The sequence below is a fragment of the Oncorhynchus masou genome, chromosome 23 (assembly GCF_036934945.1).
Source record: "Oncorhynchus masou masou isolate Uvic2021 chromosome 23, UVic_Omas_1.1, whole genome shotgun sequence".
NCBI lineage: Eukaryota > Metazoa > Chordata > Actinopteri > Salmoniformes > Salmonidae > Oncorhynchus > Oncorhynchus masou.
This window is the reverse complement of record NC_088234.1, coordinates 3000889-3026691: the sequence shown is the minus strand read 5'-3', so window position 1 is coordinate 3026691 and position 25803 is coordinate 3000889. Positions and strand designations below refer to the sequence as shown.

The following is a 25803-nucleotide window of genomic DNA, read 5'->3' as shown; positions in this document are numbered from 1 at the left end:
CATCACTACTGTTCTATTTCCACCCAGTGGTATCATCAGTTATATTACTGTATTCATCAGTTATGTTACTGTATTCATTAGTTATATTACTGTATTCATCAGTTATATTACTGTATTCATCAGTTATATTACTGTATTCATCAGTTATATTACTGTATTCATCAGTTATATTACTGTATTCATCACTTCTGCTCTACTTTCACCCAGTGGCATCATCAGTTATATTACTGTATTCATCAGTTATATTACTGTATTCATCAGTTGTATTACTGTATTCATCACTACTGTTCTATTTCCACCCAGTGGTATCATCAGTTATATTACTGTATTCATCAGTTATGTTACTGTATTCATTAGTTATATTACTGAATTCATCAGTTATATTACTGTATTCAGTTATATTACTGTATTCATCAGTTATATTACTGTATTCATCACTTCTGCTCTACTTTCACCCAGTGGCATCATCAGTTATATTACTGTATTCATCAGTTATATTACTGTATTCATCAGTTATATTACTGTATTCATCAGTTGTATTACTGTATTCATCACTACTGTTCTATTTCCACCCAGTGGTATCATCAGTTATATTACTGTATTCATCAGTTATATTACTGTATTAATCAATTCTGCTCTATTGTCATCCAGTGGCATCATCAGTTATATTACTGTATTCATCAGTGATATTACTGTATTCATCAGTTGTATTACTGTATTCATCACTACTGTTCTATTTCCACCCAGTGGTATCATCAGTTATATTACTGTATTCATCAGTTATGTTACTGTATTCATTAGTTATATTACTGTATTCATCAGTTATATTACTGTATTCAGTTATATTACTGTATTCATCAGTTATATTACTGTATTCATCACTTCTGCTCTACTTTCACCCAGTGGCATCATCAGTTATATTACTGTATTCATCAGTTATATTACTGTATTCATCAGTTATATTACTGTATTCATCAGTTATATTACTGTATTCATCAATTCTGCTCTATTGTCATCCAGTGGCATCATCAGTTACATTACTGTATTCATCAGTTATATTACTGTATTCATCCCTACTGTTCTATTAAAACCAAGTGGTATCATCAGTTATATTACTGTATACATCAGTTATATTACTGTATTCATCAGTAATATTTGATTTGATTTGATATTACTGTATTAATCACTACTGCTCTCTTTTCACCCAGTGGTATCAGTTATATTTCTGTATTCATCAGTTATATAACTGTATTCATTAGTTGTATTACTGTATTCATCAGTTATATTACTGTATTCATTAGTTATGTTACTGTATTCATCCCTACTGCTCTATTTTCACCCAGTGGTATCAGTTATATTTCTGTATTCATCAGTTATATTACGGTATTCATCAGTTATATTACTGTTTTCATCAGCTATATTACTGTATTCATTAGTTATGTTACTGTATTCATCAGTAATATTACTGTATCCATCAGTTATATTTCTGTATTCATCAGTTATATTACGGTATTCATCAGTTATATTACTGTTTTCTGTCAGGACCCGGTTACGAACCCGGGTCTCCGGAGTGAGAAACAGTCACTTAACCAACTGAGCCACGAATAGTCAGCAGAACCCAGAAGATGAGGCAGACACAGCAGTACTTGAGACGGTGTATTTAATAAAGTAAAAAGTGAAGTCCTTCAGGAAAACATGTAACTCCACAACCTCAAAAGGAATTCCACAAGAACAAGGTAATCCACAAGGTAATCCTCCAAGACAAAAAGGTAAATCCACAAGGTGGTAGGTAAAGCATAAAAAGCCTCAAAAGATACTCAAAAATAAATAAACAAGAACAAAAAACAGAATTCCACAAGAGCGTCCACCGGGATCAACAAGAGTACACAGAATACTAGGGCTGGGTGCTAACATACAAACACAGAGCAAAGAATTGAGGGAAACTAAGGGTTTAAATACAATCAGGGGCAACGAGGCACAGGTGCAAATAATAATGGGAATCAAGGGAAAGCAAAAGGTCAAAAAGCACAATAGGGGGCATCTAGTGACCAAAAACCGGAACAACCCTGGCCAAATCCTGACAGTTTTCATCAGTTATATTACTGTTTTCATTAGTTTTATTACTGTATTCATCGCTACTGTTCTATTTTCACCCAGTGGTATCATCAGTTATATTACTGTATTCATCAGTTATATTACTGTATTCATCACTACTGCTATATTTTCACCCAGTGGTATCAGTTATATTACTGTATTCATCAGTTATATTACGGTATTCATCAGTTATATTACTGTTTTCATCAGCTATATTACTGTATTCATCACTATGCTCTATTTTCACTCAGTGGTATCATCAGTTATATTACTGTATTCATCACTACTGTTCTATTTTCACCAGTGGTATCATCAGTTATATTACTGTATTCATCAGTTATATTACTGTATTCGTCTGTATTCGTCACTACTGTTCTATTTTCACCCAGTGGTAACGGAAATATTACTGTATTCATGAGTTATATTACTGTATTCATCAGTTATATTCTTGTATTCATCAGTTATATTACTGTTTTCATTAGTTTTATTACTGTATTCATCGCTACTGTTCTATTTTCACCCAGTGGTATCATCAGTTATATTACTGTATTCATCAGTTATATTACTGTATTCATCAGTTATATAACTGTATTCATTAGTTGTATTACTGTATTCATCAGTTATATTACTGTATTCATCAGTTATATTACTGTTTTCTTCACTTATGCTCTATTTTCACCCAGTGGTATCAGTTATATTACTGTATTCATCAGTTATATTACTTTTTTCATCAGTTATATTACTGTATTCATCAGTTATATTACCCTATTCATTATTTATATTACTGTATTCATCAGTTATATTACTTTATTCATTAGTTATATTACTGTATTCATCAGTTATATTACTGTATTCATCACTACTGTTCTATTTTCACCCAGTGGTATCATCATTTATATTACTGTATCCATTAGTTATATTACTGTATTCATCAGTTATATTACTTTTTTCATCAGTTATATTACTGTATTCATCAGTTATATTACCCTATTCATTATTTATATTACTGTATTCATCAGTTATATTACTTTATTCATTAGTTATATTACTGTATTCATCAGTTATATTACTGTATTCATCACTACTGTTCTATTTTCACCCAGTGGTATCATCATTTATATTACTGTATCCATTAGTTATATTACTGTATTCATCACTACTGTTCTATTTCCACCCAGTGGTATCATCAGTTATATTACTGTATTCATCAGTGATATTACTGTATACATCAGTTATAATACTGTAATCATTAATTATATTACGGTATTCATCAGTAATTTTACTGTATTCATCAGTTATGTTACTGTATTCATCACTGCTGCTCTATTTTCACACAGTGATATCAGTTATATTACTGTATCCATTAGTTATACTACTGTATTCATGACTACTGCTCTATTTTCACTCAGTGGTATCAGTTATATTTCTGTATTTGCCGGCTTGTCTGAAGAGGCCTCACGTGAGGCTTGTGTTTCAGGTCATGTGGAGTGGCAGGTACGAGTGGGTCGCCAGGGCACGCATGCTCTGTCCCATCGGGGAGGGAGGTAAGGGGGTACCACATCTCCCTCTCAAACTGGACGCAATTTTTGTTTCTTTCTTGTTAACGGAACTTGCTCATCCATTGATACACCCGTCCGGTTACCTCCTGCAGGTGTTCTTCTCGTATCAGGCGTAAAGCGTAATGGTGGGGTCTAACACGGGTCCTCGGGCGGAACAGCTGCCGTGGCACTTTGGCCCTGCGGCCAAGTGGCTGCGTGCACACCCTGAGGTTGAAGTTGCCCGAGTAGGTTTAGATCACAGGTACCTGTACGAGGAGGTCAGACAGGCAGGGAGTTCGGCGCCTGTAGTGGGCATCTCGGCAGTGGTCTAGGAGGGAGTGCAGGCGCGGGGCCTGGACAACAGGCTCAAGGACCTGAATTGGTTGAGCCTCCACAAGTGCTTGCCAGTACGTTCCATCATGTACCAGCATAGTTTGGCGCAATCCCCCACCTGTCCAAGATCCTCTTGTGGCAGGGAGGAGACTGTGCGCCATGTCTTTTGGGACTGTGCCTTTGCCGGAGTAGTATGGGCTAGGGCACGGGTGTTGTTAGGTTTGGTAAGAGGGGATTTTGTATTGACGTGGGCCAGGTTAGAGAGAGGTGTAGGGAGAGCGAGAGGGACGGATAGGGACAGGTTTCTGCTCTGGATTCTCATGAGTCTCTTTAAACGGGGGCTGTGGGAAGCCAGGCAGAACATGGTGAAGACAGGGAGAGATTGGGGGGTGGAAGGAATAGTGAGGAGGGTGGAAGAAGATTTGAGGGGGAAGATGAAGAGGGATGAGAGGAAGTGGGGGCAGCATGCTGCCCAGGAGAGGTGGAAGGGGTGTTTAGGGCTGGGTGTCATTTAGATTTGTAAGGGGATAGATTAGGGACGGGGAGATAGGGAAAGGTAGGATGACGGGGAGTGAAGATGCTCCCCTGAGGTTTTGCTTGGGTTTTTTGTTTAGTTAAATTAAAATACCATTATTGATGTATGAATGAAAACTACGAGTTGTAAAGAATGAATGGACCTCACAGCTCAGAATGTAATAAATTATTTTTTCTAAAAATAAAAAAATAGGGCTGTTTTGTTTTTTTCACGTTACGTTTAGTGGTTTGTATTGTTCGTTATTATCTTTATTAAAGATGAATCGAAATAACCACTCTGTATTTTGGTCCTCCTCTCCTTCGACGGAGGAAACAAGTGGGTATGTCATTTTAGGCAAAGAAAATGTTTTTAAAGTGGCAGATCCTTAAGAGGCTATTAGTAAACATCCTTGGTAGTAAAAATCATTGGGAGGTAGACTCCTTGGGAGGTAGACTCCTTGGGAGGTAGACTCCTTGGGGGGCACTTGGGGGGCACTGTCTCCTGCTCTTCTCGAGGGAGCCAGGAGCATTAAGCACTCAAGCATCCATCAGTCCACACACCTGCCTTCCCCGTCACACATGGATCATTGGACTCACATGGACTCAATTACTTGAGTAATTACCTTCCCTATATCTGTCTGTTCCCAAGCTCTGTTCCCTGCTTCGGGATTAATTGTCTCATGTCCGTGTTACCTCTGTTCTGACTCTGTTCCTGTCTTGTTTCCTTGTCTGTTCCCTAATAAATGTCTGATTCCACGTACCTGCTTCTCCTGTTTGTCGTCGGTCCTCACAGAATGTTATTTTGCGGAGGGTAGTATCTTGTATGTCCTTGTAAAAACAAAACGTTTATATCATTTTTTTTAAATTAAAGCTGAAAGATTCAGGAGCTTATTAACTTTGTGACATTCTCTCTATCTCTCGTTCTAATATCTTTCTTCCAGCCTCTCTGAGTGTCATTCCTGACAGATCTCAGTTCTTTGAATATGAGTCTGTCTCTCTGAGCTGTGAGGTTCAGGGGAACTCGACTGGATGGAGAGTGATGAGGAACGCATCGAGAGGAATCCTTTCAGAGTGTAATACTGACTGGGGGAACCAACAAGGGTCTTCATGCATCATGTCACTAACACCATCAGACAGTGGAGTGTACTGGTGTGAGTCTGGGTCTGGAGAACACAGCAATGCTGTCAACATCACAGTACATGGTATGTCCACAAACACCATCTACTAACATTATAGTGTTTAGTGATTCATCTGGTTTCAGATAGCTGATGTTATGTTTATATATGATGTTTATATATTATATACAGCTGGAGCTGTGATCCTGGAGAGACCTGTTTATATATGATGTTTATATATTATATACAGCTGGAGCTGTGATCCTGGAGAGCCCTGTTTATATATGATGTTTATATATTATATACAGTTGGTGCTGTGATCCTGGAGAGCCCTGTTTATATATGATGTTTATATATTATATACAGCTGGAGCTGTGATCCTGGAGAGACCTGTTTATATATGATGTTTATATATTATATACAGCTGGAGCTGTGATCCTGGAGAGCCCTCCCCTTCCTGTGACTGAGGGAGATTCTGTGACTCTGCGCTGCAGATATCAGAGAACTCCCTCTGACCTCACAGCTGTTTTCTACAAAGATGGATCCCTCATCAGGGCTGAGTCTTCAGGAGAGATAACCATCCCTGCATTATCCAAGTCAGATGAAGGACTCTACAAGTGTTCCAGCTCTAAAGGAGAATCACCAGAGAGCTGGATGACTGTGACAGGTGAGAATATGAGAAACCTTGACATTCAGATTATCTGGTTCTTCTTTACACTGATGAAACCTGCATTATCAACTGGGTGGTTCTTCTTTACACTGTTAAGAGGTGCTGAAACCTGCATTATAAACTGGGTGGTTCTTCTTTACACTGTTAAGAGGTGCTGAAACCTGCATTATAAACTGGGTGGTTCTTCTTTACACTGTTAAGAGGTGCTGAAACCTGCATTATAAACTGGGTGGTTCTTCTTTACACTGTTAAGAGGTGCTGAAACCTGCATTATAAACTGGGTGGTTCTTCTTTACACTGTTAAGAGGTGCTGAAACCTGCATTATAAACTGGGTGGTTCTTCTTTACACTGTTAAGAGGTGCTGAAACCTGCATTATAAACTGGGTGGTTCTTCTTTACACTGTTAAGAGGTGCTGAAACCTGCATTATAAACTGGGTGGTTCTTCTTTACACTGTTAAGAGGTGCTGAAACCTGCATTATAAACTGGGTGGTTCTTCTTTACACTGTTAAGAGGTGCTGAAACCTGCATTATAAACTGGGTGGTTCTTCTCTACGCTGTTAAGAGGTGCTGAAACCTGCATTATAAACTGGGTGGTTCTTCTTTACACTGTTAAGAGGTGCTGAAACCTGCATTATAAACTGGGTGGTTCTTCTTTACACTGTTAAGAGGTGCTGAAACCTGCATCATAAACTGAAACTGGGTGGTTCTTCTTTACACTGTTAAGAGGTGCTGAAACCTGCATTATAAACTGGGTGGTTCTTCTTTACACTGTTAAGGGGTGCTGAAACCTGCATTATAAACTGGGTGGTTCTTCTTTACACTGTTAAGAGGTGCTGAAACCTGCATTATAAACTGGGTGGTTCTTCTTTACACTGTTAAGAGGTGCTGAAAACTGCATTATAAACTGGGTGGTTCTTCTTTACACTGTTAAGAGGTGCTGAAACCTGCATTATAAACTGGGTGGTTCTTCTTTACACTGTTAAGAGGTGCTGAAACCTGCATTATAAACTGGGTGGTTCTTCTTTACACTGTTAAGAGGTGCTGAAACCTGCATTATAAACTGGGTGGTTCTTCTTTACACTGTTAAGAGGTGCTGAAACCTGCATTATAAACTGGGTGGTTCTTCTTTACACTGTTAAGAGGTGCTGAAACCTGCATTATAAACTGGGTGGTTCTTCTTTACACTGTTAAGAGGTGCTGAAACCTGCATTATAAACTGGGTGGTTCTTCTTTACACTGTTAAGAGGTGCTGAAACCTACATTATAAACTGGGTGGTTCTTCTTTACACTGTTAAGAGGTACACCCGGGATCATTTTCGTCAACATCCACTGAATTGCAGAGCACCAAATTCAAATTAAATTACTAAAACTATTTAATTTCCATGAAATCACAAGTGCAATATAGCAAAACACAGCTTAGCTTGTTGTTAATCCACTTGGCATGTCAGATTTCAATAAAGCTTTTCGGTGAAAGCATACCAAGCGTTTATGTAAGGACATCTCTCTCAGTAGACAAAATATTACAAACAGCTAGCAACCAAGTTTTTTATTGGTCACGAACGTCAGAAAAGCAATAAATTAATCGCTTACCTTTGATCTTCGGATGTTTGCACTCATGAGACTCCCAGTTACACAATAAATGTTCTTTTTGTTCTATAAAGATTATTATATATCCAAAATATCTCCATTTGGTTGGCGCGTTATGTTCAGAAATCCACAGGCTCGAGCGGTCATGACATCGCAGACAAATTCCAAATAGAATCCATAATGTTCGTAGTCAAATGTTTTTTATAAACTGGGTGGTTCTTCTTTACACTGTTAAGAGGTGCTGAAACCTGCATTATAAACTGGGTGGTTCTTCTTTACACTGTTAAGAGGTGCTGAAACCTGCATTATAAACTGGGTGGTTCTTCTCTACACTGTTAAGAGGTGCTGAAACCTGCATTATCAACTGGGTGGTTCTTCTTTACACTGTTAAGAGGTGCTGAAACCTGCATTATAAACTGGGTGGTTCTTCTCTACACTGTTAAGAGGTGCTGAAACCTGCATTATAAACTGGGTGGTTCTTCTTTACACTGTTAAGAGGTGCTGAAACCTGCATTATAAACTGGGTGGTTCTTCTTTACACTGTTAAGAGGTGATGAAACCTGCATTATAAACTGGGTGGTTCTTCTCTACACTGTTAAGAGGTGCTGAAACCTGCATTATAAACTGGGTGGTTCCAGCCCTGAATGCTGATTGGCTGGAAGCAGTTGTATATCAGACCATCTACTACGGTTATGACAAAACAAAAACGTTTATGCTAAAATATTCAGGAGCTCTCTCTCGCTCTCTCTCTCTGTTGTATTTACAATGGTGTTTGTTGTTCACTGATTGCCTTTTCTTGTGGCAACAGGTCACAAATCTTGCTGCTGTGATTAAACACTGTGGTATTTCACCCAGTAGATATGTGAGTTCATCAAAATTGGATTTGTTTTCAAAATTCTTTGTGGATCTGTGTAATCTGAGGGAAATGTGTCTCTAATATGGTCCTACATTGGGCAGGAGGTTAGGAAGTGCAGCTCAGTTTCCACCTCATTTTGTGGGCAGTGAGCACATAGCCTGTCTTCTCTTGAGAGCCAGGTCTGCCTTCGGTAGCCTTTCTCAAGAGCAAGGCTATGTTCACTGAGTCTCTACATAGTCAAAGCTTTCCTTAAATTTGGGTCAGTCACAGTGGTCAGGTATTCTGCCACTGTGTACTCTCTGTTTAGGGCCAAATAGCATTTTGGTTTGCTCTGTTTTTTTGTTAAATCTTTCCAATGTATCAAGTAATTATCTTTTTATTTTCTCATAATTTGGTTGGGTCTAATTGTTTTGCTGTCCTGGGGGTCTGTTTGTGAACAGAGCCCCATGACCAGATTGCTTAGGGGACTCTTCTCCAGGTTCATCTCTCTGTAGGTGATGGCTTTGTTAAGGAAGGTTTGGGAATCGCTTCCTTTTAGGTGGTTGTAGAATTTAATGGCTCTTTTCTGGATTTTGATAATTAGGTATAGGCCTAAGTCTGCTCTGCATGCATTATATAGTGTTTTACGTTGTCAATTTGGTGTTTGTCCCATTTTGTGAATTATTTGTTGGTGAGCTGACCCCAGACCTCACAACCATAAAGGGTTCTATAACTGATTCAAGTATTTTTAGCGAGATCCTAATTGGTATGTCAAATTTGATGTTCCTTTTGATGGCATTGTCTCTCGGATTGTTCACTGCTTTGTGGAACGTACCTGTGGCATTGATGTTTAGGCCGAGGTGTGTATAGTTTTTTTGTGTGATCTGGGGATGTGGTTCCCAAACCTTTTTTTTCTTGATTGTTTTCACCTGTTGCTTATTTGTTGTTAATTATGGCCTATTTAAGCGTCCAGGGCCCGCCTGCTTTTGGGCGGGCTTATTCTCACTGTCAGTGGGGAAATTGTTTTGCTGATATGTATTTTGCTGACGGTTATTTTTCCCTGGTTTGAGGACATATGTTTATTCGTCTTTTTAACTGTTTGTTGGCATAGTAAACATATGCATTGGAAGCATTGCTCTCTGCGCCTCACTCCACACCCACCACTCCTCGCTATCCGTGACAATATCATTGCATAATGCAGAAAATACACGAGAGTTCAGGGGCCTTGCTTTAACAAAGTTTAATCATTTTCACTGTAGTGTCCATATTCTTTCAAGTTCAGGCATTCCCTTGGCAGCAAGAGGATGGATGCTGCAGTGTACCCAAGTGGCATCGGGGGCAACTGCTTGCTCCACTCCACTATGTCTCCCTGTCATGGCTTTTGCGCCATCAGTACAGATACTAGCACATCTTGACCACAAAAGTCCATTTGATGTCACAATGATGTCCAGTACTTTAAAAAATATCCTCTCCTGTTGTCCTGGTTTCCAGTGGTTTGCAGAAAGAGGATGTCATCCTTAATTGAGCCCCCCATAAACGTAACGCACATATACCAGGAGCTGTGCCAGGCTCGCCACGTCTGTTGACTGATCCAGCTGCAACACATAGAATTCACTGGCTTGTATGTGAAGCAGTAATTGTTTCAAAACATCTCCTGCCATGTCACTGATACGTCATGAAACAGTGTTTGATGAAGGTATTGTCTACATAGTTTTTTGTCCTTTTCCCAGCCTTGTCCCAGCTATATCCGTGGCAGCAGCAAGAATTAAGTCCTCTACAATAGTATGGGGCTTGTCTGTCCTAGTCACTCCTCCACAATAGTATGGGGCTTGCCTGTCCTAGCCACTCCTCCACAATAGTATGGGGCTTGCCTGTCCTAGCCACTCCTCCACAATAGTATGGGGGTTGCCAGTCCTAGCCACCCCTCCACAATAGTATGGGGCTTGCCTGTCCGAGCCACCACTCCACAATAGTATGGGGCTTGCCTGTCCTAGCCACTCCTCCACAATAGTATGGGGCTTGCATGTCCTAGCCACTCCTCTACAATAGTATGGGGCTTGCCTGTCCGAGCCACCACTCCACAATAGTATGGGTCTTGCCTGTCCTAGCCACTCCTCTACAATAGTATGGTGCTTGTCTGTCCTAGCCAGTCCTCCACAATAGTATGGGGCTTGCCTGTCCTAGCCACTCCTCTACAATAGTATGGGGCTTGCCTGTCCTAGCCACTCCTCTACAATAGTATGGGGCTTGCCTGTCCTAGCCACCCCTCCACAATAGTATGGGGCTTGCCTGTTCTAGCCACTCCTCTACAATAGTATGGGGCTTGCCTGTCCTAGCCACCCCTCCACAATAGTATGGGGCTTGCCTGTCCTAGCCACTCCTCTACAATAGTATGGGGCTTGCCTGTCCTAGCCAGTCCTCCACAATAGTATGGGGCTTGCCTGTCCTAGCCACTCCTCTACAATAGTATGGGGCTTGCCTGTCCTAGCCACTCCTCTACAATAGTATGGGGCTTGCCTGTCCTAGCTACTCCTCTACAATAGTATGGGGCTTGCCTGTCCTAGCCACTCCTCTACAATAGTATGGGGCTTGCCTGTCCTAGCCACTCCTCTACAATAGTATGGGGCTTGCCTGTCCTAGCCACTCCTCTACAATAGTATGGGGCTTGCCTGTCCTAGCCACTCCTCTACAATAGTATGGGGCTTGCCTGTCCTAGCCACTCCTCTACAATAGTATGGGGCTTGCCTGTCCTAGCCACTCCTCTACAATAGTATGGGGCTTGCCTGTCCTAGCCACTCCTCTACAATAGTATGGGGCTTGCCTGTCCTAGCCACTCCTCTACAATAGTATGGGGCTTGCCTGTCCTAGCCACTCCTCCACAATAGTATGGGGCTTGTCTGTCCTAGCCACTCCTCTACAATAGTATGGGGCTTGCCTGTCTTAGCCACTCCTCTACAATAGTATGGGGCTTGCCTGTCCTAGCCACCCCTCCACAATAGTATAGTATAGTAACATCCTGTGGCTTATTTTTCAAATTGGCATGTTTTGTTTCTAAATGTCTGCGCAAGAGTGAAGGTTTCATCAAGTTGTGAGATAGTACTTTTGAACATATAACACACCGTGGCTGAGGAAAGGCACTACTCCCAATATAAGTGAACCCCAAATTAATGTAGTTCTCATCATATTTGCGCCTCTTCGATGGTCCAACTTCACTGTCTGTTGTTCGGTGCTTTCCCGGGTAAGAGGGCAGTAGATCTTTGGTTGCGTCAGATTCACAACTGTCAGTGTCCATGCTAACTGGGCTAACAACATGATGCATTACTGTGCTAGCATTGGATGTGCTCGTGGAAACATAACAACTTGTTTCGTCGACAGGTGCAGGTGTAGTCCTGCTGGTAGTAGCAGTACTAGTAGCAGTACTACCAGTAGAGCTGGTATGTGTCTCTATGGACGCGGGCCTTACTTTTTTTAAACCATTTATCCATTTTCGAGCAAACAGAATGAGCAGCAGCTACATATGGACCGTTAGTGGAATTTCCCACGAGAGAGTAATGGTTAATGTGATTGGATGTAAATTATTTGACATTGTGATGTTCAGCGAAATAACAGCACAATGTCAAAATGGTTTCATTTTATTTTTGGCAGGAAAACAAGGGCGAGAAAAAAAAGTTTGAAAATATACATGTTTGAACATTTGAAAATGTGGAAAGAATCAAATTATTTATAATTTTTTATAAAAATGTTTTTTAATTCTGAATTACATTTTTATTTGGTGTGAAAATGTGAAGGGGAAAAAAGTATACAGTTGAAGTGGGAAGTTTACATACACTTAGGTTGGAGTCATTAAAACTCATTTTCAACCACTCTACTAATTTCATGTTAAGAATGAGATGAGTAATGCAGTGGCTAGTGAGTAATGCAGTGGCTAGTGATACATGTATTAGATAAAGATGCAGTAGATGATATAGAGTACAGTATATACATATACATATGAGATGAGTAATGTAGGGTATGTAAACATTATATTAAGTAGCTTTGTTTAAAGTGGCAAGTGATACATTTTTACATCAATTTCCATCAACTTCCATTATTAAAGCGGCTGGAGTTGAGTCAGTGTGTTGGCAGCAGCCACTCAATGTTAGTTGGGGCTGTTAAACAGGCTGATGGCCTTGAGATAGAAGCTGTTTTTCAGTCTCTCGGTCCCTTCTTTGATGCACCTGTACTGACCTCTCCTTCTGGATGATAGCGGGGTGAACAGGCAGTGGCTCGGGTGGTTGTTGTCCTTGATGATCTTTATGGCCTTCCTGTGACATCGGGTGGTGTAGGTGTCCTGGCGGGCAGGTAGTTTGCCCCCGGTGATGCGTTGTGCAGACCTCACTACCCTGTGGAGAGCCTTACGGTTGTGGGCGGAGCAGTTGCCGTACCAGGCGGTGATACAGCCCGCCAGGATGCTCTCGATTGTGCATCTGTAGAAGTTTGTGTGCTTTTGGTGAAAAGCCAAATTTCTTCATCCTCCTGAGGTTGAAGAGGCGCTGCTGTGCCTTCTTCACGACGCTGTCGTGTGGGTGGATCAATTCAGTTTGTCCGTGATGTGTACGCCGAGGAACTTAACTTACTACCCTCTCCACTACTGTCCCATCGATGTAGATAGGTGGGTGCTCCCTCTGCTGTTTCCTGAAGTCCACAATCATCTCCTTTGTTTTGTTGACGTTGAGTGTGAGGTTATTTTCCTGACACCACACTCCGAGGGTCCTCACCTCCTCCCTGTAGGCCGCTCTCGTCGTTGTTGGTAATCAAGCCTACCACTGTTGTGTCGTCCGCAAACTTGATGATTGAGTTGGAGGCGTGCGTGGCCACGCAGTCGTGGGTGAACAGGGAGTACAGGAGAGGGCTCAGAACGCACCCTTGTGGGGCCCCAGTGTTGAGGATCAGCGGGGTGGAGATGTTGTTACCTACCCTCACCACCTGGGGGCAGGCCGTCAGGAAGTGCAGTACCCAGCTCGATGACTAGTTTGGAGGGTACTATGGCGTTAAATGCTGAGCTGTCGTCGATGAACAGCATTCTCACATAGGTATTCCTCTTTACCAGATGGGTTAGGGCAGTGTGCAGTGTGGTTGCGATTGCGCGTCTGTGGATCTATTTGGGCGGTAAGCAAATTGACGGAAGTGAGTGCTACGGGGCGGCAGTCATTTAGCTCAGTTACCTTAGCTTTCTTGGGAACAGGGACAATGGTGGCCCTCTTGAAGCATGTGGGAACAGCAGACTGGGATAAGAATTGATTGAATATGTCCGTAAACACACCAGCCAGCTGGTCTGTACATTCTCTGAGGATGCGGCTGGGGATGCCGTCTGGGCCTGCAGCCTTGCGAGGGTTTAAATGTTTTACTCACGTCAGCTGCAGTGAAGGAGAGTCCGCAGGTTTTGGTAGCGGGTCGTGTCAGTGGCACTGTATTGTCCTCAATTTTTTTCTCATTTTGTCTGTCATAGTTGAAGTGTACCTATGATTGAAATTACAGGCCTCTCTCATCTTTTTAAGTGGGAGAACTTGCACAATTGGTGGCTGACTAAATAGTTTTTTCCCCCACTGTTTATAAAGCTGGAGCTGTGATCCTGGAGCGACCTGTTTATATATGATGCTTATATATTATATACAGCTGCAGATGTGATACTGGAGAGCCCTGTTTATATATGATGTTTATATATTATATACAGCTGGAGCTGTGATCCTGGAGAGACCTGTTTATATATGATGTTTATATATTATATACAGCTGGAGCTGTGATCCTGGAGCGACCTGTTTATATATGATGTTTATATATTATATACAGCTGGAGATGTGACCCTGGAGAGCCCTGTTTATATATGATGATTATATATTATATACAGCTGGAGCTGTGACCCTGGAGAGCCCTGTTTATATATGATGTTTATATATTATATACAGCTGGAGCTGTGATCCTGGAGAGCCCTGTTTATATATGATGTTTATATATTATATACAGCTGGAGCTGTGATCCTGGAGCGACCTGTTTATATATGATGTTTATATATTATATACAGCTGGAGCTGTGATCCTGGAGAGACCTGTTTATATATGATGTTTATATATTATATACAGTTGGAGCTGTGATCCTGGAGAGCCCTGTTTATATATGATGTTTATATATTATATACAGCTGGAGCTGTGATCCTGGAGAGACCTGTTTATATATGATGTTTATATATTATATACAGCTGGAGCTGTGATCCTGGAGAGACCTGTTTATATATTATATACAGTTGGAGCTGTGATCCTGGAGAGCCCTGTTTATATATGATGTTTATATATTATATACAGCTGGTGCTGTGATCCTGGAGCGACCTGTTTATATATGATGTTTATATATTATATACAGCTGGTGCTGTGATCCTGGAGAGCCCTGTTTATATATTGTCAGGATTTGGCCAGGGTTGTTCCGGGTTTTTGTCAGTAGATGTCCCCATTGTGCTTTTTGTCCCTGTGTTTTTCCCTTGATCCCCATTATTGTTTGCACCTGTGTCTCGTTTCCCCTGATTGTATTTAAACCCTTTGTTTCCCTCAGTTCTGTGCTCTGTGTTTGTATGTTAGCACCCTGCCCTAGTGTTCTGTGTGCTCTTGTCGATTCCGGGTGAAGTTCTTGTGGTATTCTGTTTTTTTGTTTATTTTTTGGTGAGTTTCTTTTGAGGTCTTTTTGTGTTTTTCCTACCACCTTTTGGATTTGCCATTTTTTGTATTTTAGGATTTTTCTTTATTAAATACACCGTCTTAAGTACTGCTGTGTCTGCCTCATCTTCTGGGTTCTGCTGACTATTCGTGGCTCAGTTGGTTAAGTGACTGTTTCTCACTCCGGAGACCCAGGTTCGAAACCGGGTCTTGACAGAAACACAGAGCCAAAAATGAACCCAGAGGCAGCCAGTTCCCAGGACCTTTTTGCCACGCTGTCCCACCACCAGGAGACTGTCCAACGCCACGAAGCCGCCCTGGTTCAGCAAGAGGCCTTAATGGCTAGACATTCTCATCTTCTGTCGGAGATGCTGACTTCCATAAAGCAGATATCTGATCGACTTACCCCGGCAACGGTTCCCGTCCCAGTACCTCAGGTTCACGTACCCATGGCAGTTAACCCCCTGGCTGAACCTCGTCTTCCACCTCCCCAACGGTTCTCAGGTGATCCAAGTGCTTGTAAAGGCTTTCTCACTCAATGTTCTCTCTCCTTTGAGCTGCAACCTTCGTCGTTTCCCACCGACCGGTCTAAGATCGCATATATCATTACCCTGCTGTCGGAAAAAGCCCTGGCCTGGGCTACTGCTGTGTGGGATGCCCATAGTTCCTGCTGTGCCAGCTACTCTGCCTTTGCTGAGGAATTCAAACGAGTGTTTCAAGGCCCAAGCAGTGGTTCTGACTCAGCCAAACAGCTCCTGACTCTCCATCAAGGTTGGCGCAGCGTGACGGACTATGCCATCCAGTTCCGCACGGTGGCAGCAGCGAGTGGCTGGAACAATGAGGCGCTCACGGTGTGCTTTCTGAAAGGCCTTTCCGACACTATCCAAGATGAACTGGCCACTCGGGAACCACCGGACAATCTCGAGTCCCTGATCAAGTTGGCCTCACGCATTGACCAGCGTCTGAGAGAGAGAGAACTCAACCGTAGACCTCTAGCCCCTATCAGTCCCAGCTCCGAGTCCCCACCTTTATCATCGCTGGCTCCACCGGAACCCATGCAGATTGGACGCATCTCCCAGGCTGAGAGAGACCGCCGGATGAGGGAGCGACGCTGTCTATATTGCGGCAAACCGGGCCATTTCCGTTCCACGTGTCCCGGGCTCCAGGGAAACGCTCTGTCCCGTACAGACCGGGGGAACTGTAACGGGAAACATAACCTCCTCCCATCCGTCCAACTCCCGTCTGCTCATTCCAGTCACCCTCTCCTGGGACAACCACAAGCTTCACCTTCAAGCCTTGGTAGACTCTGGAGCCGCAGGTAACTTCATGGATGGTGTCTGGGCGAAGGAGAATGGCGTTCCCTCTGAACTTCTAAGTGACCCCATGAGGGTTACTACATTGGATGGAAGCCCTTTGGGATCTGGACTTGTCACTCATGTCACTACCTCCTTGAGACTTTCAGTTTCACAACACCAGGAATTGATGAACTTTCATTTGATCTCCTGTTCCGAGTTCCCTCTCGTCCTTGGATACCCCTGGCTTCACAGCCATAACCCTCACATCGACTGGTCTGTGGGCACTATCAAGCAGTGGGGTCCTACGTGCCAAGCTACTTGTATTTTCCAGAATTCCCCGAGTTCTACTCCCGAGTCTTTAGAATCCATCGACCTGACCCGAGTTCCCGAGTGTTACCATGACCTCAAACTGGTGTTTAGCAAACAGAGGGCCACCATGCTACCACCCCATAGATCTTACGATTGCCCCATCGACCTGTTTCCGGGCACTTGCCCCCCAGGGGTCGGATCTTTCCCTATCTCCACCCGAACGAGCTGCTATGGATACCTACATCAAGGACTCTCTGGAAGCAGGCCTCATGCGTCCATCAACCTCCCCGGCGGGAGCAGGGTTTTTCTTTGTGGCCAAGAAAGATGGTGGATTACGTCCTTGCATCGACTACCGGGGACTCAATGACATAACCGTCCGTAACCGTTACCCGCTACCCCTTATGGCCACAGCCTTCGAGCTGCTCCAGGAAGCAGTTGTTTTCACTAAGCTTGACCTGCGGAACGCATACCATCTTGTGCGGATCAGACCTGGTGACGAGTGGAAGACCGCTTTCAACACGCCTACTGGTCACTATGAATACTTGGTGATGCCCTTCGGCCTGACCAACGCCCCAGCGGTGTTCCAAGCGCTCATAAACGATGTGCTTAGGGATATGCTTAACATATTTGTGTTCGTTTACTTGGATGACATCCTCATCTTTTCGAGCTCCCTTCAAGAACACACTAAGCATGTCAGACAAGTACTCAAACGCCTCCTGGACAGCCATCTGTACGTTAAGCCGGAAAAATGTGAATTCCATTCATCCCGAGTACAATTCCTGGGATTTGTAGTGGAACCCGGTCGAGTCCAAATGGACCCTAGGAAGGTAGGGGCGGTAGCGGATTGGCCCACCCCCAAATCCGTTAAGGATGTTCAGCGTTTCCTGGGCTTCACAAACTTTTACCGCAAGTTCATCAAGAACTTCAGTTTGGTGGCAGCTCCTCTCTCAGCTTTAACCAAAGGTGGCAATGCAAGGTTTGTGTGGGGAAGAGAAGCTGAGACGGCCTTCCAAGGACTCAAGCAGCGCGTCCTCTCTGCTCCCATCCTGATACTACCGACTACGGATGAACCATTTGTGGTGGAGGTAGACGCATCAGAGGTTGGTGTTGGAGCTGTCCTGTCTCAGAGGGGTGAAGACAAGAAGCTTCATCCGTGCGCTTTCTTCTCACACCGGCTTACCCCGACTGAGAGGAACTACGATGTGGGGATCGTGAACTCCTAGCGGTTAAGATGGCATTGAAGGAATGGAGACACTGGCTCGAGGGGGCTTCTCACCCGTTTCAAGTGCTTACGGACCACAAAAATCTGGAGTATATCCAGCAGGCGAAGCGATTGAACTCTAGACAAGCTAGATGGTCTCTTTTCTTCAATCGATTCCAGTTTATCCTCACCTATCGGCCCGGGTCGAAGAATCTCAAACCGGATGCCCTGTCCCGAGTCTACGCTCCTGCCATTCGAGATGACACGGACATGCCTGTCCTTCCTGCTGCTAAGATTGTGGCTCCGATCTCGTGGCAAGTTGAGGATACCGTGAGACGTGCTCAAGCTAGCGAACCGGACCCTAAAGGAGGCCCTGCCAATCGGTTGTTTGTCCCCAAGGCAGTGAGGACTCAGGTCCTTCTGTGGGGGCACTCCTCTCGCCTCACCTGTCATCCGGGCGTAGGTCGCACCTTGGAGTTCATCCAGCGTAAGTTCTGGTGGCCTACCATAAGAGAAGACGTTGCCACTTTCGTCAATGCCTGCCCCGTGTGCTGCCAGGGCAAATCTTCTCACCTCCGCCCTCAAGGACTCCTTCACCCTTTACCTGTTCCCCACAGACCCTGGTCCCATATCTCATTGGACTTTATTACTGGACTTCCTCCATCCCATGGCAATACTACTATCCTAGTCATAATCGACAGGTTTTCAAAGGCGGCCAGGTTCGTCCCTCTGACTAAGTTACCTTCTGCCAAGGAAACGGCTGAGTTGGTAATTAATCATGTGTTCCGAGTCTTCGGCATTCCTCAAGATGTGGTTTCTGACAGAGGTCCCCAGTTCGCCTCAAGGTTTTGGAAGGCCTTCTGCCAACTCATGGGGGCTTCTGCCAGTCTATCTTCAGGGTACCATCCGGAGTCCAACGGCCAAACAGAGAGGATGAATCAAGAGCTGGAAACCACCCTCCGATGTATGACTTGTGACAACCCGTCCACATGGTCATCCTTTATTGTTTGGGCCGAATACGCGCACAACACCTTGCGCTCCTCCTCCACTGGTATGTCCCCGCACGAGTGTCAGTTTGGCTATGCTCCTCCATTGTTCCCGGACCAGGAGGCAGAAGTCAGAGTGCCTTCAGCCTTGAGGTTCGTCAGACGCTGTCGGCTTATGTGGAGGAAGACCTGTCTTAATCTGATGCGTTCCTCACAGAGGTATCAACAACAAGCCAACAGACGTCGCCGTCCCGGGCCTACCCTGCGCCCCGGCCAGAGAGTCTGGCTTTCCACAAGAGACTTACCTCTACGGGTGGAGTCTCGCAAGCTGTCCCAAAAATACATCGGTCCCTTCAAGGTTGCCAGGAGAGTTAACCCAGTTTCTTATCGCCTACACTTACCCAGATCCCTTAAGATTAATCCCACATTTCATGTGTCATTGTTAAAACCTGTTGTTTTTTCTCCCCTTGTCCCGGCAGACAGACCTCCCCTCCGCCTCGTGTCATTGGAGGCCAGCCGGCTTATACCGTCCACCGGATACTGGATTCCCGCCGGGTGCAGCGGTCCTGGCAGTATCTGGTGGACTGGGAAGGCTACGGTCCTGAGGAGCGCTCCTGGGTTCCTGCCAAAGACATCCTGGACCCTGACCTCATTCGTCAGTTCAGGGTCCTCCACCCTGAGAGAGCTGGTAGGAACGTCAGGAGCCGTTCCTAGGGGGGGGATTCTGTCAGGATTTGGCCAGGGTTGTTCCGGGTTTTTGTCAGTAGATGTCCCCATTGTGCTTTTTGTCCCTGTGTTTTTCCCTTGATCCCCATTATTGTTTGCACCTGTGTCTCGTTTCCCCTGATTGTATTTAAACCCTTTGTTTCCCTCAGTTCTGTGCTCTGTGTTTGTATGTTAGCACCCTGCCCTAGTGTTCTGTGTGCTCTTGTCGATTCCGGGTGAAGTTCTTGTGGTATTCTGTTTTTTTGTTTATTTTTTGGTGAGTTTCTTTTGAGGTCTTTTTGTGTTTTTCCTACCACCTTTTGGATTTGCCATTTTTTGTATTTTAGGATTTTTCTTTATTAAATACACCGTCTTAAGTACTGCTGTGTCTGCCTCATCTTCTGGGTTCTGCTGACTATTCGTGGCTCAGTTGGTTAAGTGACTGTTTCTCACTCCGGAGACCCAGGTTCGAAAACGGGTCCTGACATATATGATGTTTATATATTATATACAGTTGGAGCTGTGATCCTGGAGAGCCCTGTTTATATATGATGTTTATATATTATATACAGCTGGTGCTGTGATCCTGGAGAGCCCTGTTTATATATGATGTTTATATATTATATACAGCTGGAGCTGTGATCCTGGAGAGCCCTGTTTATATATTATATACAGCTGGAGATGTGATCCTGGAGAGCCCTGTTTATATATGATGTTTATATATTATATACAGCTGGAGCTGTGATCCTGGAGAGCCCTGTTTATATATGATGTTTATATATTATATACAGCTGGAGCTGTGATCCTGGAGAGACCTGTTTATATATGATGTTTATATATTATATACAGCTGGAGCTGTGATCCTGGAGAGCCCTGTTTATATATTATATACAGATGGAGATGTGATCCTGGAGAGCCCTGTTTATATATGATGTTTATATATTATATACAGCTGGAGCTGTGATCCTGGAGAGCCCTGTTTATATATGATGTTTATATATTATATACAGCTGGAGCTGTGATCCTGGAGAGACCTGTTTATATATGATGTTTATATATTATATACAGCTGGAGCTGTGATCCTGGAGAGACCTGTTTATATATGATGTTTATATATTATATACAGCTGGAGCTGTGATCCTGGAGAGACCTGTTTATATATTATATACAGCTGGAGCTGTGATCCTGGAGCGACCTGTTTATATATGATGTTTATATATTATATACAGCTGGAGCTGTGATCCTGGAGAGACCTGTTTATATATTATATACAGCTGGAGCTGTGATCCTGGAGAGCCCTGTTTATATATGATGTTTATATATTATATACAGATGGAGCTGTGATCCTGGAGAGCCCTGTTTATATATGATGTTTATATATTATATACAGCTGGAGCTGTGATCCTGGAGAGACCTGTTTATATATGATGTTTATATATTATATACAGCTGGAGCTGTGATCCTGGAGAGACCTGTTTATATATGATGTTTATATATTATATACAGATGGAGCTGTGATCCTGGAGAGCCCTGTTTATATATGATGTTTATGTATTTTATACAGCTGGAGCTGTGATCCTGGAGAGCCCTGTTTATATATGATGTTTATATATTATATACAGCTGGTGCTGTGATCCTGGAGAGCCCTGTTTATATATGATGTTTATATATTATATACAGCTGGTGCTGTGATCCTGGAGAGCCCTGTTTATATATTATATACAGCTGGAGCTGTGATCCTGGAGAGCCCTGTTTATATATGATGTTTATATATTATATACAGCTGGAGCTGTGATCCTGGAGAGCCCTGTTTATATATGATGTTTATATATTATATACAGCTGGAGCTGTGATCCTGGAGAGCCCTGTTTATATATGATGTTTATATATTATATACAGTTGGAGCTGTGATCCTGGAGAGCCCTGCCCTTCCTGTGACTGAGGGAGATTCTGTGACTCTGCGCTGCAGATATCAGAGAACTCCCTCTGACCTCACAGCTGATTTCTACAAAGATGGATCCCTCATCAGGGCTGAGACTACAGGAAAGATGACCATCCCTGCAGTATCCAAGTCAGATGAAGGACTCTACAAGTGTTCCAACTCTAAAGGAGAATCACCAGAGAGCTGGATGACTGTGACGATTGAGAATATGACAAACCATATGAACAGCCCTTAGCCGTGGTATATTGGCCATATACCACACCTCCTGAGAATATGACAAACCATAAGAAAAGCCCTTAGCCGTGGTATATTGGCCATATACCACACCTCCTCCTCCTTATTACTTAGATGGTTACTGATTTTTGCGCTGAATACAACAGGTGTAGAACTTGAAATGCTTACGAGTCCCTATCCAACAGTGAAGTTTCAACAAAATACGGATAAGAAAAAGAGATAAAAGTAACAAGTAATTTAGGAGAAGAAGTAAAAAATAACAATATATACAGGGGGGGTGCCGGTACAGAGTCAAGGGGCACCGGTTAGTTGAGGAAATATGTACATGTAGGTAGAGTTATTAAAGAGACGATGCATAGATGACACAGACAGTATGGTGTGTGGGGGGGGGGGGGGTGCAAATAGTCTGGGTCGCCATTTGACTAGATGTTCAGGAGTCTTATGGCTTGGGGGTAGAAGCTGTTTAGATGCCTCTTGGACCTAGACTTGGCGCTCCGGTACCGCTTGCCGTGCAGTAGCAGAGAGAACAGTCTATGACTAGGGTGGCTGGAGTCTGACAATATTGAGGGCCATCCTCTGACACCGCCTGGTACAGAGGTCCTGGATGGCAGGAAGCTTGGCCCCAGCAATGTACTGGGCCGTACGCACTACTCTCTGTAGTGCCGTGCGGTCGGAGGACGAGCAGTTGTCATACACGGCAGTGATGCAACCAGTGCTCTCGATGGTGCAGCTGTAGAACCTTTTGAGGATCTGAGGACCCATGACACATCTGTTCAGTCTCCAGTATATACTGCACATTTTACATTTATGAACACAATTATCAATCTGTGTGTCTGTGTACTTGTGTGTATATTTGTGTGTTTGTATATACATGTATGTGTGTGTCTGTGTGTATTTTCATGTCTCTACCAGCACCATCTCCAGTGCTATCCATGTCTCTACCCAGGCTGCTGTCTAGTCTCCTGATGGGGTCTCCCTACCTACTGGTGGGGTCTCCCTATCTAGTGGTGGGGTCTCCCTTACCCATAAATGTGCTCATAATACAGGTCTCATTCTTTCTCCATGTGCAGTTCCAACTCCCATTCCACCTCCAGCAGTCCCAGTGTTGTCCATGTCTCTACCCAGGCTGCTGTGTAGTCTACTGGTGGGGTCTCCCTACCTGCTGGTGACCATCATACTGCTGGTGAAAGGCTGCAGGAGCAGGACTCAAGGTGAGAACCTGAGTTTATACAGGATCATCTCATTCCAACAGAATACCTGTTGTAAATCAGAAATATATCACAAGGACCATGTTTTAAAACCTCTACGGGATCTGTGTCCCTCCACCGGGACGGTTGAGCTAACGTGCGCTAATGTGATTAGCATGACGTTGTAAGCATGGGCGGAAATCCCAGGGGTGACGGGGGGGACACGACCCCCCCATTCTGGGAAAAATATGATTTGTCGCCCTCAATATATCACTGTAAACATAACTATGTAATTTCAATACTATTAATAATACCCAATGAAAGCACTTGTGCTGATTATAGACACTTAATAGCTCGTTTTTAAGTTTCAATAGATTGCGACCCCCCCCGCCCTCTGCCTCACAATGGTTTGAGCCACTGCCAGTTCTTTAGCTGGAAAGGTAATAGAGGGTTCGTATCTACTGTCCGAAAGGCACTCAATGCACGTAACTGACGTGAGGTTAATCCAGTCTATCGTTCCATATGTTTTTTATGTTGGCAGGGTTCACACACTAGCTGAATTTGCAGAGCTAGCGCGCAAACTAAAGCAAACATTGACTACCAAGCGAGCTCGTACCTATTCCATTTGTGGCGTCGTCAAAGATGGAATCTTTGCTATCGTCAGTTTATTCCAAGATCAGCATGCAGCTGTAGTGCTTCAAAGTCCCAGTGATAAGGTTAGCAGAACTACACCCTCTTCTACCATTGTCTAAAATATATTTAATGGTCTCGTTGCAAAAGCTAAATTGTCACCAGGGAACTTTTTAAAATGTTATTTCACCTTTATTTAACCAGGTACATACTGGACTGAGAAGGAACAGTGCTATAACTATTATTAGTAGTGGTATTATAAGGATTTAAACATTTGAACAAGTTGGGACAACCCTTCAGTTAACTACTGTACCTATCAATTGTCCAGTAGTAGTGATTATGGTTCCTCTATATACATTTAACATATTACAACGTAGGCTGTGTTACAGCACTACTTTTGGTGTGCCCCTCAGGAATTGCTCTTGAGAAATTGTAATGTAATTGTCCAAAGTTGATATGATATTTTCGTGCCTGTGTAACGGCGTTCTTCTGTTGAAGGAGAGGCGGACCAAAATGCAGCGTGGTTAGTTTTGTGCATCTTTAATAAAGAATGGAAAAACACGAACAATACAAAAACAACAAACAGAACGAGAAAACCTAAACAGTCCTATTTTTTTTATAAAAAATAATTTATCTTCAATACCATTCATTCTTTACAACTCATAATTTACATACATACTCAAATAATGGTATTTTTAATTAAACTAATTAAACTAAACATAAACCCCAAACAAAACCTCAGGGGAGCATCTTCCCTCCCCCGTCACCCTACAAAATACCTTTCCCTATCTCCCCGTCCCTAATCTATCCTCTTACAAATCTAAATGACACCCAGCCCTAAACCCCCCTTCCACCTCTCCCGAGCAGCATGCTGCCCCCACTTCCTCTCCTCCCTCTTCATCCTCCCCCTCAAATCTCCTTCCACTCTCCTCACTATCCCTTCCACCCCCCAATATCTCCCTGTCTTCACTTTGTTCTGCCTTGCTTCCCACAGCCCCCGTTTAAAGAGACTCATGAGAAGCCAGAGCAGAAACCTGTCCCTATCTGTCCCTCTCGCTCTCCCTATACCCCTCTCTAACCTGGCCCACGTCAATACAAAATCCCCCTTTACCAAACCTAACAACACCCGTGCCCTAGCCCATACTACTCCGGCAAAGGCACAGTCCCAAAAGACATGGCGCACAGTCTCCTCCCTGCCACAAGAGGATCTTGGACAGGTGGGGGATTGCACTAAACTATACCGGTACAAGATGGAACGTACCGGCAAACACTTATGAAGGCTCAACCAATTCAGGTCCTTGAGCCTGTTGTCCAGACCCCGCACCTGCACTCCCTCCCAGACCACTTCCGAGATGCCTACTACAGGCGCCGGACTCTCTGCCTTTCTGACCTCCTCGTACAGGTGCCTATAATCTAAACCTACTCGGGCAACTTCAACCTCAGGGTGCGCACGCAGCCACTTGGCCACATGACCAAAGTGCCACGGCAGCTGTTCCGCCCGATGACCTGTATTAGACCACACCATTATTCTTCTCGCCTGATACGAGAAAAATACCCGCAGGAGGTAACCGGACGGGTGTATCACTGGCTGAGCAAGCTCCGTTAACAAGAAAGAAACAAAAATTGTGTCCAGCTTGAGGGGGAAATGTGGTAACCCCCTACCTCCCTCCCCGATGGGACAGAACATGCGTGCCCAGGCGACCCACTCGCACCTGCCACTCCACATAAACTGAAATACAAGCCTCACTAGAGGCCTCCTCAGACAAGCCGGTAATGGGTAGATGTATGCCAAATACAAAAGCGACGGCAACACATCCACCTTTAGGACCAGGACTTTGCCCATAAAAGACAAATACCTAGCTTTCCACATTGCTAGCTTCCTCTGTACCACTGCGATACGCATGTTCCAGTTTAGCGTCGCTGAGCCGGGCGGTCTCAAAATG

The 25803-nt window shown here is 43.8% G+C and overlaps 1 protein-coding gene across 2 annotated transcripts in view; it reads left to right on the top strand.

Moving 5' to 3' along the window:
- Positions 1-25803, top strand: part of LOC135510171 (Fc receptor-like protein 3) — a 173592-nt gene that overhangs the window by 117750 nt on the left and 30039 nt on the right. For both annotated transcript variants that reach the window (XM_064930961.1, XM_064930959.1), the window contains exon 8: positions 23114-23254. In XM_064930961.1, the coding sequence (XP_064787033.1) occupies positions 23114-23254 (141 nt within the window). The remainder of the gene's footprint in view (positions 1-23113; positions 23255-25803) is intronic.